Below are 21,179 nucleotides of genomic sequence, written 5' to 3' on the forward strand. Positions count from 1 at the left end.
CCCCCGTGACGTCACGCGCTGCCGCAGAGCGCCGAGCGCAGAGGCGGCCTCCGTCTCCGCCCCTAGCCGCTCGCTCCTAGAAGCGCGAGCGCGCCCGGTGGGCGGGCGTCAAGCACGTCGCCGTCTGCCCCGCCCCCCGCCCCGACGCCGCGAAGGGGGCGGGGTCACGCCGGCGTCCGCGCCATCGGCGAGGGGGTGGCGGCGAGGTCCTCTGTCGGCCGTGGTGTGACCCGCGCCGCGGTCCCGCTCGGTGCCGGCCATGGAGGGCGTGCGCTGGGCCTTTTCGTGCGGCACCTGGCTGCCGAGCCGCGCAGAATGGCTGCTGGCCGTGCGGTCCATCCAGCCCGAGGAGAAGGAGCGCATTGGCCAGTTCGTCTTTGCCCGGGACGCCAAGGCAGCCATGGTACTGGAGCGGAGGGGTGCGGAGGGCCGGGGCCGCGGCCGGGGCCTGGGCCGGGGTCGGGGGGGGGGGCGGGCCCCCTGCGGCGCCCTTTGTGCGGCGAGGCGGGCCGGCGGGCCCTCGGGGCGGGGCGGCGCCCGACGGGGCCCGGGGGCGGAGCGGGCGGCTGGGGTCGCTGGGGGAGGCCTCCGTCGGCCTCTGAGCGCCCGGGAAGCCACTGGGGAAGGCGGGCCTACAGTGGAAGGGAGAAATACTTGAAGGATCTTTTACAAAAGATCATGGGCTTTGTCATTTGACACCCTTGGGCACGTTTGTGTAATGTTTTAGTGACAATGGAAGGAGTCCGTGTGAAACGAGTCATGCATTGCTAATGACTGATGCTGAGTGATGGGTATGTAGGATCTAGAAATACTCGGGCATATGCACAAAGATGTGGCTACAACAGGGCTGTTCTCTGACATTTCTTAAAACAGCTAAACTAGAGCCAGCCTAAATATTCGGTGATAGGGGAATCGCCCATCAGGAGGAGCATCCTGGTATTATGAAATAGTATGCTACGGTTAAAAGGGCACCTACCTGACCCACATGTACAGACATAAAATAGTCCCCAACACTTTGATGAAGCTTAGGCGCGGTGCAGTACTCCATGTAGTAGGATCTCGGGTATGTATCTACGTGGGGAAAAAGAAGCATTTCTAAATAAACACATGTTTAGATGCTTGAAGAAAAGACCAGAAGGATGCAGAATTGTTAACGTTGGTGACTTGTTGAGAGGAGGAAATTGCCAGAGGGGACTTGAACTGTTTCTTCTACCTTCTTAAGCATTACTTAAATCTTAGTGCAGCGTGTTTAGTGCTTCTGTACTTTTAAACACTTAAAAATGATTTTTTTTTTCTTTAGAAACCGCAAAAATAGACTTTGCGTATTACAGGCAGGGTACCTGAATCTTGAATAGACATCAATCCATACCACATGTTTTACTTACTTACTTAACAGGCTGGTCGTCTGATGATAAGGAAATTAGTTGCAGAGAAATTGAATATCCCTTGGAATAATATTCGTTTGCAGAGAACTGCAAAGGGAAAACCAGTTCTTGCAAAAGACTCCTTGAATCCCTACCCCAATTTCAACTTTAACGTCTCTCATCAAGGGGACTATGCTGTGCTTGCTGCGGAGCCTGAGCTACAAGTTGGAATTGATGTAATGAAGACTAGTTTTCCAGGTAATGTGGCATTTCTGCAGCACTAGAGTCACCACACGTCCTGTTTTCTCAGTTCTTATCTGTTCAGAAATCTCAGGCCAGGAGGTGTATTCTAGATACTTAAACTTTGGAAATATGTGCTGCGTACTCAAGTGGTATATCTGAGAGCGTATATTGGAAAAAGAGTATATTTCCCTTTTTCCTTGAATATTAGCATTCTTCTATGTAAGGGAAAGATTCTCCGTGACTGAGGATGCCTGTAACACTTTGCCTAGAAGCAGAGTGAAAATACAAAGGTTTTCTGTTTGGAGTATACCTCAGCTTGTTAAATAAGACTAAATCTGAAACTATTTTCCAAGTTTGTTAAATTTTGTAAAGAACAGTTTTTAAATAGCTGTTTGCCTTTTATTTAAATAATAGATGTTAAAACTGAAGTTGAGGAACAGTCAATTTTGAAGAGCATTCTATTCAGAAAACATAATAATTATTTTGTAAGAACTCAAGTATTTTCCAAAATTTATCAGTAAGTTGTAGTTTTGCTTAAAAAATCTCAGTGGTAAAGTATATTTTAGTCTTTAGGTAGAGATAACATGTATTTATACTATATCTAAATACAGTTCTTTGCGGCACGTTTACATTAGTGAGAATGAAGAGCGAGCAATTAGTGAAATAATTAAGTTGCTTGTAATTTGCTTTAGAAATTTGTAGTTGGTGGCCTTAGGAACTGTTGACATTGATTGTGGGGTTGAGTGTGCACCCAGGCAGTTTTACTAGAGTGCAGCTTCTCTTCACTGCTCTTTAGTTTTCGTCATCTTACTCATGTAGTGAGCACTTTCTTTGTGCTAGCACGTTTTATCAAGTGCTGTACGTATATTGTCCAGTTTCATTTCCCAGCCACCCCACGATGAATGTGCTAGTGTTTGTGTAAGGAGGTCCCGAACAGGCTGAGAAGAGAACCAGCATCCTCCTAATAATTTCAGAGGGTGACTTCTGCATCTCCACTCTGTCTTCACCACAGAACCTTTTCTTCTGTTGTTCTTAGTCTGGAGTCTGAAAGGTATGTTAACCTCACCCCCTCCCCAGTTTCTGCAGAGATCACTTAGGACTGACTGTCCATCACCACTGGCTTACTGTAGGGAAGTCTTTGTGAAACCTCTGTGGTGGCTAAGGTCTTCAGTTCTAGGCTTTCCTAAAATAAATTTCCTTCATTCCAGTAACCTGTCTCAGCTTGTAATTACGTGTCGGGATATTTAACTGTCTTTCCTGTGGTCTTTAGAAGCCACACAAGAGCAGGAACTGTGAGCTACTTCGAGGTAGCCATCCCATGTCTTAGCCCCCCCACCCCACCCCCAGTGGAGTTGGTAACTTTGTCCACTGAATATTTGTCAGATGGATGAAGCTATGCTCTCTGCTGCTACCATGAGGCTTCAGACGATGGGTGTGAGTCTCCTCATGGATTTACCACCACTTCATGTTTTTCTGACCTGCCCATAAACCTTTCCATTAGAGCTCTGTTCTTTGCTCAGGAAATGTTCTTAGTAGTAATGGGGGATTCTTGACCTAAAAATCCCTGCGTAAGCATCAAGGTATTTTTTTTTTTTTAACCTCCTAAAATTGTTCATTACATTTAGTGTGAATATGCACGTGTGTTTTTCTCAGGAGAGAATCTGGTTTTCAGCAGGGTCATAGGAAGCTTATTCAAGGGGTGTCTGGATAGCTCAGTGGGTTAAGCATCTGGCTTCGGCTCAGGTCATGATCCCAGGGTCCTGGGGTCAAGGCCTGCATCGGGCTTCCTGCTCAGCACACAGTCTGCTTCTCCCTCTTTCTTTGCCTGCCCTGCCCCCCTGGTTGTGCACTCTGTCTCTCAAATAAATAAATAAAATCTCTCTCTTTTTTTTTTTTTTTTAAGATTTTATTTCTTTATTAGAGAGAGAGAGATAGAGGCAGAGACACAGGCAGAGGGAGAAGCAGGCTCCATGCAGGGAGCCTGACGTGGGACTCGATTCCGGGACTCCAGGATCACGCCTGGGGCTGGAGGCGGCGCTAAACTGCTGAGCCACCTGAGCTGCCCAATAAATAAAATCTTAAAAAAGAAAAGCTTATTCAGAAAAGGTGAGCATGAGAAGGAGCACATATGGTTTCATAGCTTTTATTTTGTCCTTGGTCCAAAAATCAGAATTTATCTGAGAAGCCAGTGGTCCTTGCAGTGCATCAGCACAATTACACAGTGATGCATGGCTTCTCAGGTTGATACCTGCCTTGAAGTTAGGCCTGTGAGACAGATTTTATTACTAGCTGGCTTCATGGACTTTGTTGGCTTATGGTCAATACTAGATACACAAGTAGTTACTAATTGAAGCTTTTAATAATTGGTAAGGTAATTGAGCAGAAATTGAAAACTCAGTTTACTATTAATTATATTTATTAGAGCTCCCCTCACGCACACCTTTTTTTGGCTGATCTTATTTGGCTAATCACTGTGTCCAGGCCTTTTTACTATACTTTCCTTCATTGCCAAAGTGCTGTTGATACATCTCTTCACATGGGGGAAGAGATATTTTCCAGTTGTCACTAGTGTTGTGATTGTCACTCATTTCTGAAGTAGGAATGCGCAGTTTCATCACTGACTTCGCTGGAGATTTCTTTTGAATTGCCCTGCTTATCTGCATAAGTGAGGGGAGTTGCCTGGTGAGGAAGGATACAAGTTTATACTTTGTGTCGGACAGCATTTATTAGATTGTCCACTCAGGATGAAGTCAGCCTTTGGGGTATCTCTAGTGCATTGAAAGACTAGCTTTCCTATTGTTTCTTTTCCTTTTGTCGACAGGTGAGCATTGTGTAAGGACTTAGAGTCTTTCCTTCAAGGTAGCCATTTCTGCCTGGTGCAGATCATTGCCCTTGCTCTCCTGGTTTTGCTGATGGTGCTGTGGTGGACGGTAGGGAGAAAACTTGATGGATCTGAGGAGCTCCGGGGGTTCTTCTTCTAGTCAGATCCCCACAGGTGGGGAGATGGTTACACCTACAACTTTATTCTCTGCTAATGGAGAAAAGGACTTTACACAAAAGTAACTCATGCATGGTTGGCACTCAGTAAACATCTATTAAATGGATGTCCAGAGAAGATGGATTATAAGATCTTGGGGACCCGAGTATAAGGCAAGGATCAGTGCAGTACCTTTCTAGTCCTGAGGATAAGGGACTTAACTTTTTGTAGAGGTGATTTTGTTAAACATCATTATAATTTGCTATTCTCAATTGGGAAATTGTCTTTTCCTTCATTTTCTAATTTTTATCCAACACCAGAGACTTTTGTAGTTATAAAAGAAAACATAGGGATCCCTGGGTGGCGCAGCGGTTTGGCGCCTGCCTTTGGCCCAGGGCGCGATCCTGGAGACCCGGGATCGAATCCCACGTCGGGCTCCCGGTGCATGGAGCCTGCTTCTCCCTCTGCCTGTGTCTCTGCCTCTCTCTCTCTCTCTCTCTCTCTCTCTCTGGGACTATCATAAATAAATAAAAATTAAAAATTTAAAAAAAAAAGAAAAGAAAACATAGTTTTATAAATTGTTTAGTTTTATTCCCATATTTATAAAATAAGGTAAGATAGATTATAAAAATTATGATTGAAATTTGGGAAAAGACCAAAATTTTTCCATGATTTTACATTTTCAGGTTTCCATTTTTATTAAAAAACATTGCTGGATATTTATTGGCAGGACAGAATGACTTGATATTTTGAGATTTGATACTAATTTAATAGCTTTGAAATGACTGTCAGAGAACTGTTTTGGAACAGCTGCTTCATGAATGAAGTACAGTAAGTATAAAGAGGTGGTACTAGAAGGTTGGGAAGGTGGGAGAGTGTACTCGTCTCCTTCCATCGCACCATCCCTTTGTTACTGCAGTCCCTTCCTCATTGGTTCCCCTTTTGTCCCTACCCAGGTAGTACATTTCTCTGTGCACAGGAGACTGATCTTCAAAAACAGCTATAGCAGTTTTCTCAGAACTCTTGGGTTGGTTCTTAATAAAATCTAAGCCCCTTGATGTGACCTATGTCTTCCCATTTCTGGCTGCTCTCCGTGCCCACTGCCGGTTGTCCACACTCATCTTGTGTTACCTTGAGCGTAGCCCACTTCTCCATGTCCATAGCCCTTCCTTCTGCTTGTTCCCTCCCCTCTTCTTGAGTACCTCCTTAAAAAACAGTCTCCTGACCTTGTGATCTTTTCCTCAGGGCCTTTGTCATCTGCGATGATAACTTAGTTATTGGAGAAGGTCAGAGGCCATGGTTTGTTTTGTTTTTGCCGCAGTATACCTGGTACTTAGCAGGTGCTCCATAAATATTTATCACGTACAGATAATCTAGGTTTACTGAAAGCATTTGTTGAGAAATGAAAAAATGAGTACACAACCACAATGGAAGATGCTTTTCATCTAAGACTCTAGTTGGAATATTAACTGGTCTTATCAGTGAGTTACGATTGCAAATAGTTCTTCCTCTGGGTCTTCCCCATCCATTTTTTTCTGCCCAGCTGCTATCTTCTTCACCTCCACTCTTCTCGGGTTCAGCTCTCACTCTTGTCGCTGGTATGGTCTGTTCTGCTGTCCTTCCAGTGGAGACTGGTCTGCATTCTCCCAGACATGTGTTCTGCAGGACGTGCTGAAAGCATTTTTCTTTTTTTTTTTTTTTTTTTTTTAAGCTTGGAGACATATTGCCTGCAAGTCGCTTAAATAAGTCCTACTTCCTTTTATACTCTGAACTCCTTACTGGAAAGCCGGGCCTTCACTGCAGAAAGGTTTCTCCCTTCCCAGTTACGGGATGGGTCTTCACTGTACGGAGAATTTGAGTGAGGTTCGCAGTGTAGAACTAGTGTTTAGTCAGCATTTCCTGTTTGTCACACTGTTAGAGCCTCATATGCGTTATCTTCATCTGCTTAAGCCTACCATGTAGGTATTATTTTTACTTTATAGAATAGAATAAGACAGGGACTGGGTGCCTCAGTCAGTTAAGCTGCCAAATCTTGATTTCTGCTCAGGTCATGATCTCAGTATTGTGAGATCGAACCCCACATTGGCCTCTGAACTTAGTGGGGAGTCTGCTTGAGATTCTCTTCCCTCTGCCCCTCTGCTTGTGCATATGCTCACATACACTTTTTCTCTCAAATGAATATGTAAATCTTTAAAAAAAAATAGAATAAGACTCTGGCCTAAAGTGACAGCTCAGAAGTAGAGGATCACAGATTTGTACCCATGATACAAAGACCACATATTTATTCACTGCACTCTGATATATGGCTTCTCAGTACTAGATTTTATTGGTACCTGTTTAAGGATTTGCAAGTACAAAAATATATGAAAAATTCTATGGAAGTGGGTTAAATGAATTTAAAGTTCTTCTGGAGGAACTGTGTCTTAAGAGTATGAAAAATACAGTGAAGGGGGCTGGCTTTACCATTCTCTGCAAGTATGTTAGGCATTTTAATTAGGCATTGTAGACAAAGCACGGTGTTAGGAAAAGTATACGCAACGAAGAGAGTTAAGAGTTAGAGCCCAGTATTTATATAAACCAGTTCAGTGGATAATGATCATTTATTAAATGGTACATTACTTTAATCACTAGAGTAATAATTTAATGACTATTTGAATTTTTTTGTATAAACAACTTATTACTTTCTAATCATTGTATAAAAGATCTTTGTATATTATGGATATTAACAGTTTGACCAAATTTGTTGGATTTTTTTTCCCATTCTATTATACGTTTATCTTTTAAATTTAGTTCTATTTTTGGCCTTGTGAATTTTATTTTTTAATTAAATACATCTATCTTTTCCTTGATAAATTCTGGATTTTGTTTTCTTTGGAGAAAATGTTTAAATTGATGAGTCAATTAGATTTTGTTCTAAAATTGTAACTTTATTTTCACACTTAAATCTTTCATTCCTCTAGATTTGTGTGTGTATTTTGTTTTCTGTCCTAATGGTGAACAATTCCACCACCACCAGCACTGGGTAGATTAAGGCATAAACCTGGGAAGTGCCTAGAATTATTAAGTACTAATAAATGTTCGCTCTAAGACCCTTGTGTTGGTTGTTGTTGTTAAATGTATAGAATGGTGGTCAGGATGCTTCTTAAAAATGCAAATTCCTTGAAACCACCCCACACCTGCTGGGTCAGAATTTCTGAGACTGCAGCCAGGATTCTGTATTTAAACATTAAACAGTTTGTCAGGTGAGTGGTGGACGAATTAATGTTTGGGAAACACTGTAGATGTAATTACAAACAAATTAGATGTAATTTACAGAGCCAACAAAGAGAAAGACCCTAACACATCCACTTTTTTTAATGACTGAACTCACTAGAAAGCCATCAGATCCTGTCTTACACTGTACAGCAGGATTAGAGTTAGGTTTTCATAACAATGACTAGTGCGCAGTGTAAGTGTCTACTTTGTCAGACTTCTGGAGCAGGGATTCCTGTGAAGCTTAGAAAGGTGAGAAGAAACCCCAAAGTCAGCAGATGTGATTGATCTCACATTAAGTCTTCTCTCTCACAAGGGACATTAGTAGCAAGCATGGTGGACAGAGGTTAATACTATTACTTTATAAAATGCTTGTAAGTATTGATGGGAAAAGCACTTGGGACTCACTTGGTGAATGGACCAGGGACTTGGTTCACGGCAGCAGGTTCACGCTCTTCAACGACAAGGTCAGAGCGTCAGTCTGCGGGGAGCTGAATAGTTCTGGGCACGTCACATGTGTGCTCCTTAGTTCAGCTTTAGAAACCCCACAGAGATGTTAAGTAAACACCAGCAGAGAGGGATGGAGCCCGGATATACACATTTATCTTCTGGACATGGCACTGAAGCTCTGAAGAGTGCAGGAGTGTATGTGCATGCGCAAGGGTGTGAGCACATGCGTCCATTCCCAGGGCTCCTGGCAGAGCACTACAGACTCCAGTGTCTTAAAACAATAGAAATTTCTCATGCTCTGAAGGCTACAGGTCAGTCAGCGTGTTGACGAGGCCATGCTCCCTCTCATCGTCTCCTCTCTTCCGGGAAGTACCCTTTGTGGCCTCTTTCTGATCCCCTGGCAGTGGTTGGCAGTCCTTGGCTTGTAGCTGCATCACTCTGGCTTTACCTTTTTTCTTGTATTCTCTCTGTGTGCTTTGTGCTTCTCCTTAGGAGGACACCAGTCATTGGCCATAGGGCCCCCTCCAGTGTGACTCATCTAGACTTGATTACATTTGCACGCTGCACATTTGGGCACGTTTCCTAGGTTCTGGGTGGGCAGGGATTTTGGGAGGCACTGTTCAGTCCATCCTCTGCCTACCCTGTCCCCATTTCTATCCTTCCCATATACAAAACGAATTAATCCCTTCCCCGCCTCTCCAAGTCCTATCCTATTCCAGCATAGAATTCCAAAATTTCTTCTGAGTATCATCAACTCAGAAAGTTCCCAATCTCATCCTGTGAATGGTCTAACTCAGGGAGAGGTGAGGCTGATTAGGCTCCGCACTGAGGCAGAATTTCCCCTTCCTTCAGTTAACCTGTCAAACCAGAAAACAAACCAGCTCCTCCTGTAACACTCTTGAACTGGCATAGGATAGACATTCCCATTTCAAAAGGGAGAAGTTGGAAGAAAAAAGGGAAAACATGGGTCCCACACAAGTTTGAAGTCCAGCAGGGCAAATTACCTAAGATTTCAGGGCCTGAGAATAGTCCTGGGTGTCTACACCCTGCCTTCAGGGTCCTTCCGTTTCCTTGAAGGACAATACGTTGACAGCCGAGGAGTCCTGTCCTGGCTCTGTAGGCCCATGTGTTGACATTGTATGTTGAGAAGGGAGCATTTATGTAAACATGAAGAGCAGCTCGCGTTCAGGACTGCCCGTGTGTGGGGTTCCCAGCCCCACACAGAAGTGACAGTTCCCACTTCTGTCAGTGTGCTGAGGGCCTGCAGAGCTGCTTTGTTGGGAGGGTCCTAGAGGCTTTGTGCACTCACTGGTGAAGCCCACTGTGAGTAGCTCAGACAAGTTTGCTTTATTTTGGGTTTGTATCTGGATAAATTCTCAAGTGAGCTGGTAAATCTTAGGTTATTGTGTACATACTAAATTTGGAAATCTGTCCCTTCCCATAGAAGTGGGGATGTGTGTAATCCAGTATTTAGAAAATGACACTACTAGAATTTCTAATATGACTTCCTGTCAAAAGTTCAATGTTGTTATTTTGAAGTGCGTTCATGGACATTGCTCAGCCCCGCTTAAAATCACAGATCCTTTTTCTTTAAGGAAGAAAGGTGAACTGCACCTGCAATGCTGGTGTAGATACACATGGTGACTTTGTTTGGAGGCCAGATTGATGCAGGTGGGCTTTGAGGTTCTTGGATTAGTAGGATTTTTTTTTTTTCCCCAGAGGCTTGCAGTAGCAGCTAGAGGCATTTACTGTAAGTTATTTCGTTGTGGGTCATTACTATATGTTTCATGAACTTCCCAGTTGCTCTGTGGTCATGATTAGTTGATCATTGTGGACACTTAGTTAATATATACTGCTTTTCCTAAAGATTAAGCTTTGGGGGGGGTGGAGGGGGAGGGACCTTGTTTCTGTAAACTTGGTTAGTCTAGAATGATAGAAGTTTTGAGTCCTTTTATCTCTCTCACTATATATTGTTTGTTCTCAAACATATAGTAGGATGATTAAATCAAAGACTGTATTAGGATTTTCCACATCATATGGCTGATAATTGTGCTTACTTCAGATAGTTTGAGGGACAGATGTGTTCTGGTATTTCCTAGTGATATTTTTTTTTTCTTTAAATTCTAGTGTCCTAGATACAAACTGTATCTAACACTTCATCCACTGTGTATTTCCACTGTGGTGCCACACTGTGGCGCTGTCGTGCTTTGGCTGAATAGTCACAAACTCCTGTCAAATCTCTTATTTTGAGGAATGCATAAGATGCTCTCAAAGTATATGAAAACACACTCATTGGATACTGTTTTAGCTGTGTATAATCAGTTTGTGATTGCTTTCAGTGATTGTGCTAGATTGCTTTTTATGTTAATCAGTTACTTTTTTATTAGCATGCATATTTAAATTTTTTTCCTTGATTGCCCCATTTTATTTAAAAAATCAGAGGGCTTTTTGAAGGTTATGAAGAAACCAACAAAATGAGGCTATAGAAGACAATGGGCATGTATTTTTTAAGTATGGCTTTTTGGGTAGTATTCTATTGAAGCTACAGTTTACTCAGAATATGCAATAGTCTTCCAAATCCAAGGTAACTTTTTCACCATTGTTACTGTTCTGTGCCAGAATCTGTTCAAGAGGAAAAAGTTTATGATTTCTGTAGATATGGTGCTCCCAGGACTTGAAGTCTGCAGGTTTACTTTTGTCACTTTTGCAAGCCTGCTGTCTTTGGTGTGTTTTCTCAAGCCAGCATGTGCTAGTTTGCTTGCTTTTTGTTAAAAGTTTTAATCAGGGGAATAAAGGAAGGTATTGGGGAGGAAGAGGTCCATGGCTTGAGGAAGAATCCCTTACCCCAGGACTCCAGGATCATTTTAGTATTTCAGTGCTGTTACGTGAAATGACTTTGTAGCTTTACTGGACTACTTTCAGGAAATACTAGTCTTTTAACAATATGAGTAGATACAAACAGCAAATATTAGTTGGATTCATAGAATATATTGAAATGTATTTTTGAGAAGAATGAAGTACCGGGGAGCAGAAAGATCAATTAAATGAGCTCGATGAACCTGAAAGTAAATGAGAGTGTTTGTCTTGATCTGTAAGGGACCACATATCACTCATTGTAGGGTCATCAGAAATATTTCCTGGCTAAACAAGAAGAGACTCTTGACTCTGTTAAAGTGGGAATGGTAGGGGAATCATGAACAGTTGTGTGGAAGGACCTGACTTTTAATATTTTCAATAAATAATTGAAATAAATAACATTTAAGTATTCAATAAATAAATTCAATATTTATTGACAGTACTTTGGGAATAGTACTTTGTTCCTGTAGGAGAAATCGTAAACTGTCTTTGGAGATGAGAACCAGGTCTGTTCTGCTCATCATGATATCCCTAGCATCTAGCACTTGGGTGTTTTCAGAGTGAATGATCATCATAGGAGCCCTAATTGTTGAATCCTTGTGCGGTGAGTTGGCAATAAAGTGCCAATAAAACATTAAGTAGAGGGATTTGGCATCTTTTTTCTTGAGAGAAGCTTCTAATGCCCATATACAATGTGGTGGAGGCTGTCACATCAAACATTGTAATCGATCAGTTGGAGCGTCAGATTTTAGAGCTAGGTATTTCGGAAATGGTAGACAAACTGTGTTAACACAGTCTGCAGAAGGAATACCTTAGGAGATTGTCTTCCTGGAAAATAATGTGGTCGTGAGTGAAGGACCTAGGACAGTAGACCATTAGGAAGTAACTTAACCACATAATAGTTAAGTTCATTTATTCATATAGTAAACATTTGTGATTCATCTCCTTGGGCTATGGAGGCTGATGGTGTGTGAGGCCAGGAACCAGCACTAATCAGTTTGTAACTGTTTTAGGCATGTTTGTGTAACATTCATACATAATCTGCATATTTGTAGAGTAAATAAATGAATAACAGTAGAAATGTCTTTCTCAGTGGTAAAGATAGACAAACCACATAGTTCTATTTTGGAAAAATGTAATATGAAAAGCATATCTTGTAATTTTAGTTGGCATCTTAGCTCTTAATTCTGAGAATTGGATCTTTGAGTTCTTTTGTTATTTCTGTTTAGAATGCTCTGTAATACTTTGTCTACATAGAACTGGGTGTCATTATTTTTAAAATGAGGTTATTTCACGGGAGCATCCCCAAAAAGACAAAAAAAAGCTGGAGATGTCAAATAAGAAAACATGTTGAGAGACCATTATTTTGAAGGAAATAAGCATATGTTAATTTTCCAAAGTGGTGATCTTAGAATAAAAACAAAAGAATAATCCTCAGCTTGTTTTTTTAACCTGTTCTCAGAAACTTATAATAAAGAAATTGCTGTTTTTCTTTTTTTCTTTTCAATACCAAAGTAAAAGTGTAAGCCCCAAAGGATATCTATTTTAAGAGTGTTTGTTGTGGATTTCTGATACTCTACCACATATAGGAAATTTTCTCTTAGTTACATAGAATTTATACCACATTTGGTTGCTAAATTGTATCAGATTTTTGGAAGGTATCTGTTGATATAACCATGTGTGGGTTTTTTTCCTTAATTATTTAATAAGCTGCAGAATTTCACAACTTCTATTGTGCTCCTTTTTCTGGGCTAACCGCTGTTGGTCACTGTGTATTATTTTAATTCCCAGCTTTGCTTTGCTGACATTTTGTTAAGGATTATTGTGATTATATTCAAAAGTAAGGTTGGCTTGTAGCTTTTACTCTACTCTTAACAGTTCTGGTGCTAGAGTAGCTATTTTTAATTCTGTATTTCCTCAATCGGCAGGTCGTGGTTCAATTCCAGAATTCTTCCATATTATGAAAAGAAAGTTTACCAACAAAGAATGGGAAACAATCAGAAGCTTTAAGGATGAATGGACTCAACTGGATATGTTTTACAGGAATTGGGTATAATTTCTTTCAAATTTTGAGAGTAAAAGTCTATGGTGATCCATTACCTTCACTAAAAATGGGAGCAAAAGTCCTTTGGTCACCCAGTAGTTCCTAGAGTGTTTGAAATAAATGGCTGATTACTTGGGAGCTTCATGATTTTTGTGCGTTGTTATGTCATAATGCCATTTAAGAAAATCAAACGTATAATCAGTGTTCAGTTAGAAAGTACTTGGCTAAAGCTAAAGCAAGACCTTTTATTTATCACTGTTTATAAATAATGGTTAATGTTTTTGTTTTCAAAGGAACTCCTGTACATGACGCCCAATTTAACAAACACTAATATAATATTTACTGCATGCCTGGAGACATGTGCTTTTCATAAGTTAAGCAATTAACTATCATGACAGTGCTGTAAGGAGGTCTGGTTAGGATCATGTTTCATGTGACACAATGGAGGCACCAGGAGATTAAATGATTGACCTTAACATTGCACATCTGGCTTTACTCTGTGCTACTATAAGCATAAAAATAGTAATAGTTTTTTTAAGATTTTATTTATTTGAGACAGAGAGTGCATGCATGAGAGAGAACATGAGCAGGGGGAGGGGCAGAGGGAGAGGGAGAAACCAGACTCCCTACTGAGAAGGGAGCCCAACACCACATGGAGGGCTTCACTGGGGACTCCGGGATCATGATCTGAGCTGAGAGCAGTCATTAACTGACTGACCCTCCCGGGCACCCCAAAAATAATTTATAGCTCTAATGTAGCACAGAATTAAAGATCCAGTTGCTTTGGGCCTGTTTATGGAAAGTTTTACCTGCTGAATGCTCTAACAAGAGAAAAAAAAAATCTCTATTTTAGGCACTGAAAGAAAGCTTCATAAAAGCCATTGGTGTTGGACTAGGCTTTGAATTGCAAAGGCTTGAATTTGATATATCCCCATTAAATCTGGATATCGGCCAAGTTTATAAGGAAACACGTTTGTTCCTGGATGGGGAAGAAGAAAAAGAATGGGCATTTGAAGTAAGAAATTTATCACATTTATTATAAAAATTTTCTTATTTTGTGCAAATCTGCTATTTGTTTGGGGAGGCTGGTGGTTGAAACTAGGTAAAACTGGAATCCACTGTGGGTGCTTGGAAGGTGAGATTGGGGATACTGTGAAAGCATGTAACTTTAAGCTGATCCTTAAAAGAGAAGTCTTAGTGAGTTAAGTCAAATGAGAAGGGAAAAGTGGCCCTGGCATAGAAAGTGCTTTTTTTGTATGAATAGCCAAAGGAAGCCACTTTGTACCATGAGGAGGGGATTTGAGAGAGAGTCCAGGTTAGACTACTAAGATCATGTAAGCATTATTGGCTGGGTTAAAGATTTTGTCTCTTTCTGTATTTGGTTTCTGTCACTAGCAGTTCTTGGTTGCTAGAGGGAGAAACCCACCACAACTCATTTAAGCCAAAAAGCCAAAAATACAGTATTATAGGCTGTTAGAGTGATTCATATAACCAGGCCTAGAAATAGCTGGAATTCGGAACTAGAAAACTCAGAAATCTCTTATCTTTTACTTTTTACTTTCAATATGACCTGGCTCAGTTTATTAGAGACCGAAAATTCTAGCTTGGACATGATCGAGAATCCATTACTTATTGTTACAAATGCAAAGGACTTTCTACTTAATCTGAATATTGTATCTCACACCTGGAAAAATAATGCCCTAAAAAAAAAAAAAAATGAAATCTTAGGTCAAGAGGAATGTCATCTTTTATAGGATCTCTATTTCTATAACAGTTGCTGAGGAAGTTCAGCACCAAGGCGTTCCAAATAATGAGGCTGGATGAAATAGAAATTATTTACATTGAAAGGAAAGTGGTTAAAGAAGTAGATATGTGTTAATATTTAGGACAGATACACTTTTCAGTACTTTGCCATTGGAAAAAAATTATAAAATTTGAATGTCTTATGTTAGTTTTGTCTTTGTAAGATAGGCTGCATATGAAAATAACATGCAATCGCTGAAGCAGGTTAATATTTGTAATTTAATGCTAAACTATCTCCTAAAAAGGTAAAATGTTCTTGTTCCCTTTTGGTTTGTTGGAGATTATAGGGAACTTCTGGTATTCACAGTAATTTTATGGATAAAATGTATAAGCTTAGGAAATCTTGAAAATTTAGAAAGTCTTGGAAGTTAAATCTTAAATTTAGTAGCCCTGAATGAACAGTCATTTCAGTAGGTAGTTAACTTGTTGGTTTCATTTTTTTGTTTCAACTAATATTTATTATATGTATTGTCCTCGGCAGAAAGGACTTAGGACAGAGTTCCTCATCTCCTAGAGCTTCCATTCCATAGAGGTCTGTTGAGTATGAAGTGTTGTAACTTAGTCATTCATGTAAAGTGGTTTCTTTCCATTTGCTGTGTCGTATTTCCTATTTACATGATGCTGATGAGGTCTGAGTAGATATGATGAAGCTTTATTTTGAGTCATTCTCTCTGAATTGTGGCTTTTAATGAGCTATGTGGGTAGGCTGAGCAGGGTGTCCTGGCATTTCATGGACGAGTGGAATGAAAACTAGTAGTTGTTCAGTTAACTTGGGATACTCCCCTTAGATACAGACACCACAGAATTCATGATATAAGTGGTTTTGTAAAAGTGGTTACAGCCTAAACATGTCTGTGTTACAATGTGTGCATTATCAGTATATTCAGTATGAAGAATGGAAGACCACGTGCCAAAAAGGGTAATTTTGTTTATAGTAATAAATATTGTGAGCTTGCTTTAGTCAAAGGGAAAATACATTTGGCCTGTTAAATCTTCTGACACTTAGCTAGTTACGATTTTTCTTCTTTAATTTGGATATCTTAAGGTGGGAAGATATGAAGAGGATACTGTATCTGATTTGTAGTTTCCTATTTCAAACTGATATCTTAGGAATGCTTTACTACGGTGGCTTTTCATTGGAAATTTTAATAGTGTGGGTGGTTTTAATATTTTATAAAGACCTAGAAGTAATGGCCCCAATATGTATTCTAAGTCCCATCCCCATTGTTTCAGACCTAAGGGAAAAAACAACACTATATGTTCTGTGAGTTTCCACAGAGTTTCCATGGGCCGTACATACTCTGTAGTTAATGAAATGCTTATAAGCTAGGGTTGCAGGTTGTTTTTTTTTTTTTACATACACTTTTAAGTACGTACAAAATAAATATCACTAGTGAGGGCGGGTGACTCTAAATGTGCCACTAGACAGGACACTCCACCTAGGTTGTTTTCTGGTTGAAAATGCATAATCTAAGTTTAATCATTAAGAAACATCAGACCAAAAATGAGTAATGTTCTATTAATAAAAGGGATAGTGGGGCCTATATTTTTAAATATTATTGTCATAAAAGACATCAAGGCTAGCAAGACAGGACAGCTCGAAGCTAGCTGTATTTGACCTTCAACGGGTTCTGGTACCAAGAAGTGGGAAGGCTGTAAGGGACAGTATTGGATTAATTCACAAAAAGTGGAATACAGGTAGTAGATATAAGTATTCCTTCGATGTAAATTTACTGAAGCTGTTAACTAGTGTGGTTATATAAGAGAATACCTGGATTAGGAAGTACATATTGAAGTATTGACAAGTAAGAGACCATAAGAGACCACAATCTAGGTGACGTAGGTGAGGTGGAACCATGTATGTTTGTGTGTGTATATAGAGATGGAAAGGAGATTTAAAAATATAAACAGAAGTACATCTCAGTTTGCAATTTTAATAATGTTATTAACCATCTTTTATTTCTCAGGAAAGCAAAATAGATGAGCACCATTTTGTTGCAGTGGCTCTTAGGAAACCGGATGGATCTAGACAACAGGGTGTAAGATTTCTCTTACTTGTTACTAAAAAGCATGAATCAATGTTGAGTTTGTTCTTTATTGATGGAAACAATCACTTTGATTTCTATCAGATTAGAAGTGTTTGTTTAAGATTATAGATTTAGAAGTGTTTTTCATTATCAAATCCTTAAGATCATCTGGGGTTTCACAGAAATTTTTTAAAAGCGTGTTACCTATTTCTTCACAATCAAGAATATTACAAAGGAGAAATTTTGGTAGTATTTTCCTAGCACTTATATTTCAGCAGAAGTTCAAGATAACTTCTTTGAAGTTCACAATGTCTTTGTCATCTTCTCAGTGGTTTATTTCCCAGTGAACTGGGGCTGTGTGGGATGTTGAGTAATGGCATTATCTGGCAGGTTGAATGCTTACCCCCTTCATCATAATCTTCCAAATTATTCCCAAGGTTCCAGGCTCAGACGTGTGAGAGACCGTGTGTCGTGTTGTGACAGAACATGGGTCTCTGTTCTTCCCATCAGCCTGTGTTTGCTTTCTTCTGCTCTTAATTGCTATGTGAAGAAATTAAACAAACACCCTTTGGGTCAAGGACCCTCAGCCTCCATATCCATAGTTGTGATTCTGCAGAAGTACTGTTTTAAGAATCCTGGTAGTGTTAGGAGACTCGAAGCTGCATGCATGTCTCTGTTTACAGGGAACCCACGTCAGGCACCAGAGCACCACCAGTATGTGTGTGTCATTACCTCCAGCACAGTAACTCTGCACGCACCCCGCTTCTGATAAATCAGAGGATTTAGTCTTCATAGCTTAGGTAAAGGGGCGGCTTGTTAATGTTGGGCCTCTTAACCTGAAGCTGTTGTGGAGCAGGTTTTCTGTCCTACTGCGAAAGTGTCAGCCTCACACCGCGGGGGGAGGGGGTTTCTGTAAGCTGCCACTTGGGTACCTGCACTGCCTCCTCATGGTCTCCCTGGGGAGAGCCCCTTCAGGCAGCATTGATGTAGTGGGAAAAGGACGGGAGGACTGGCCAGCACACCTGGCTTCCAGCCCACGTCTGCCATTTTAACCTGTGGTGAACTGGCATGGAGTGCTGGACCTTCTTGAGTTTCAGTTTCTCCATCCACAAAATTAAGATGAGGTAAACCCATCAGCATGGTCATGAGTCATAAGTCATATGAAGTGGGTACTGGACCTTGTTATAGCACAGTATGAAATGCAAATACTCCCTCTACCAGAGTAGATCAGGTAGTAAAGAGGGTCTACATTGGGTTGTTGTGAATCTCTATTTGAGAACATGATGCATAGTTTAGATAGAGTGTTGAATGAGTCCTTTCCTGTAGAGGTGCTGCGTCCGCATCTCTTGTGTTCGTTCTTAGGGAACTTTATCACATCTACCCTCCAGAGTGTTCTCAGAACTTTGCATTGTGGCCCTCCTCATCGGAAAAACCTAACTGCTTATTAAAAGTCACATATTAAAAATAAATAAATAAAAGTCACATATTTTGTGGATCCTTTTAACTCATCTATCAGAATTTTTGGATGTGTGGCTCAGAAATCTACATTTGAAACAAATACCTTGGGTTATATACCAAAAAAGTTTAAGAATTAGGGTATTTCTTACTTTTCTTACCTTGTTATATTGGCAACACTGACATGAGTAATTAACAGTTCTCTAGAAATTCCACTATGTTGTAGTTTAAAATTACTGACCTCTAATAATTTGGTCTTATTTCTCCTTTTCCTAATAATGAAATTGTAAGATATTAACATGAAGTAAAACAACGAGGTAATCTATTCTTTTCCGTTTTAGGTTCCACCTCAAGATGATTCTAAACCAACTCAGAGGCAGTTTACTATTCTCACCTTTAATGATTTAATATCATCTGCTGTTCCTATGACCCCCGAAGATCCTTCATTTTGGGACTGTTTTTGCTTCACAGAAGAAATTCCAATACGAAATGGTACAAAGTCATGATAGGATTCCCTGAGTAACAAAGGAAAATGAAAACTATTTGTAATCTTCTGTATTCACTAAAAAATAAATGCCTGATTGTATCAAATTTTATTTCAAAAACCAGTTTTTAAAGAACAACTTTTCCTATTAGAAACCGCAAGCTGTCAGTTCAGGATAGCTCACTAGGATATGTGTTTCCTCTTCTTTTCCCCCAAATTGCACTGGATTGACAAGTAGAAAAGGTAGCAGAATCCTGAAGTGATAAGTGCTTGTTGTAGAAAAGAATAGAAAATACAAATAGGCAAGAAGGAAACATTTAAATTCTTACCTTTCTGCGATCATGATTCCTAAAACCAGAAGTATCTTTCGAGCCCTCCTTCTAGGCAAATAAATCCATATTGGTACACTTTTTTTTTTAATGGAAACATGGTGGTGTATCTTCTTTTTATTGTCTTAACTGCACATATTCTGGTCATCATCAATAATTTGTGGCACAACCGGCAGGCACTAGAGGCTTCTGCTGTATAGTTCATATCAGGATGCTTTTGACCAGAGGTAATCGTGTCCAAATACAATGAACTTGAGTAGCCAGGAGCACGTCTCACCTGACGTCACACAGTGCAGAGGTGCCCTCGAGGACACTTGCTTGGACCAGAGGTAACCGTGTCCAAATACAATGAACTTGAGTAGCTGGAGGCATGTCTCACCTCCCCTCACAGAGTGCAGAGGAGCCCTCCAGGACACTTGCTCTGCTTGAGCCTCAGTTTGTTGGTTTTGCCTTCGGCTTCTCTCCCTCATCGTAAGAGCTGCTCTTGTAACTTCAGCTTCAGCCCTTCGTAGATTAGTATCTAACAGGCAGCTGAGGCCATTTCACCTCCCATGTCTCATTGTGTCAGGGAAGAGGGCTTGCCCAAATCCCGGCATTTCCCCTGACTTCCTGTTGATTCAGATCTCTGAGAAAGCTGTCATCCCCTCCCACATTGTGCACCTCTGTGAGAAGTGGACTCTGGGTAAGGGGGAGGCTGAGGGGTGGGGGCAGGGTGGCGAGCAACCTTGGTGTGGTGGTCGGGGGCATTTATCCTGCTGCCTGAGGCCTAAGTCAGGTGTGCTGTGGCCCACAGACTATCTCTGGGTTGGGCTTTCTGTCTGCACTTTAACTACCAGCAGTGGTGCATGGATGATGGTCCTGTAACCACGTTGTGAGTTCCATGCTTACTTGAGGCCGTAAGAAAGCTTCTACAAGTGGCCCACAAGGCTTGAGCATTTTTAGAGCTCTGTGAGTATTGCCAGATGACTCCAGCAAGGCCCCACACCTTATTACATGTCTGGTTGTTGTGTGTGTGACACCCTCGCTCCCGCCCCCTCTCCCATACACAATCTCCCTGGTCAGCTGTAGATACTATCCCTTTTAAAATTTAATCTTTGCCAATATAAGTGAAAAATGGGATCTTATTTTTTTAATTTGTATTTCTTTAATTACAAATGAGATTGATACATTGGTGGTGCTTTGGGCTGTTTTTATTCCTTTCTTATGAACCACTTTTTGTTGTCTTTGTCTGTTTTAATTTAGCAAATAGGACTTAGAGTGGGAACATAATATATAAGATGCCAAGACCGTCATGTCAATGGCAAATCTCTCATGGCTGTAGTGCATGTCTTGGGGAGTTAAAGTCTTGTTACTGTTAAATATCAAGAAGTGAAATAATTTCATTGTTTTGTTACTAAAATTAAAAATTGTGTGTAAATTGTATAAAGTTAGATACTTCGTAAAAGAAAAATTGGAATGTTTTGTAATTTTTTATTAAGCATGCCCAAATATCCCACGCGTAGTAGATAATGTGTTTTTAAAAGATCAAGTAGCATCTAACACAGGAAACGTTGTTATTCCCAGCATGAATGTAATGGTGATATGAAAATCTGTCATTTGTCTTGTCATGATAATAAAGCTGTTACCTTTAGTGAATTTTTATGAGCCAGGCACTGTGCTAGATTCATGCTTTGTTTTTCTGTTTTTTAAAGTTACACATAGTTTATAGAGTCAAACATTTGTAGGTTTGTTTTCTGAGTAAAAAATGCCACCACCTTGACCTCACCCCTATGTCCTACCCCCAGGGCAAGCTTTCTTAGTTATCCATTATGATACCTTCCAGTAAGTGTGCTTACATTCCTTTTAATGTTTCCATAGTAGGTGTTCTTTTCATTCCTAGTGTCAGGCTTGGGCCT

At 40.5% G+C, this 21,179-nt stretch overlaps 1 protein-coding gene across 2 annotated transcripts; it reads left to right on the forward strand.

The window, feature by feature from the left end:
• Positions 1-166: 166 nt before the first annotated feature.
• Positions 167-20,928, forward strand: AASDHPPT (aminoadipate-semialdehyde dehydrogenase-phosphopantetheinyl transferase). Of its 2 annotated transcripts, XR_008661960.1 has the most exons (7): positions 167-403; positions 1,397-1,622; positions 13,071-13,192; positions 14,040-14,201; positions 16,957-17,028; positions 17,700-17,816; positions 18,813-18,923. XR_008661960.1 is itself a non-coding variant. In XM_055306495.1 (6 exons), the coding sequence occupies exons 1-6, from the start codon at positions 260-262 to the stop codon at positions 18,975-18,977; spliced, it is 891 nt and encodes a 296-aa protein (XP_055162470.1). In that variant the 5' UTR covers positions 167-259; the 3' UTR covers positions 18,978-20,928. The 2 variants fall into 2 exon arrangements, 1 of the variants encoding a protein (XP_055162470.1); XM_055306495.1 differs by lacking the exon at positions 17,700-17,816 and having other exon boundaries at positions 18,813-20,928.
• Positions 20,929-21,179: the final 251 nt, after the last annotated feature.

The sequence above is a fragment of the Nyctereutes procyonoides genome, unplaced genomic scaffold (assembly GCF_905146905.1).
Source record: "Nyctereutes procyonoides isolate TBG_1078 unplaced genomic scaffold, NYPRO_anot_genome, whole genome shotgun sequence".
In the NCBI taxonomy this organism is placed as follows: domain Eukaryota; kingdom Metazoa; phylum Chordata; class Mammalia; order Carnivora; family Canidae; genus Nyctereutes; species Nyctereutes procyonoides.

Coding starts and splice junctions, on each gene's coding strand:
- AASDHPPT (XM_055306495.1), top strand. CDS start 260: ATGGAGGGCGTGCGCTGGGCCTTTTCGTGCGGCACCTGGCTGCCGAGC. Junction 404..1,396: donor GGGACGCCAAGGCAGCCATG/GTACTGGAGCGG, acceptor CTTACTTAACAG/GCTGGTCGTCTGATGATAAG. Junction 17,029..18,812: donor ATGGATCTAGACAACAGGGT/GTAAGATTTCTC, acceptor TTTCCGTTTTAG/GTTCCACCTCAAGATGATTC.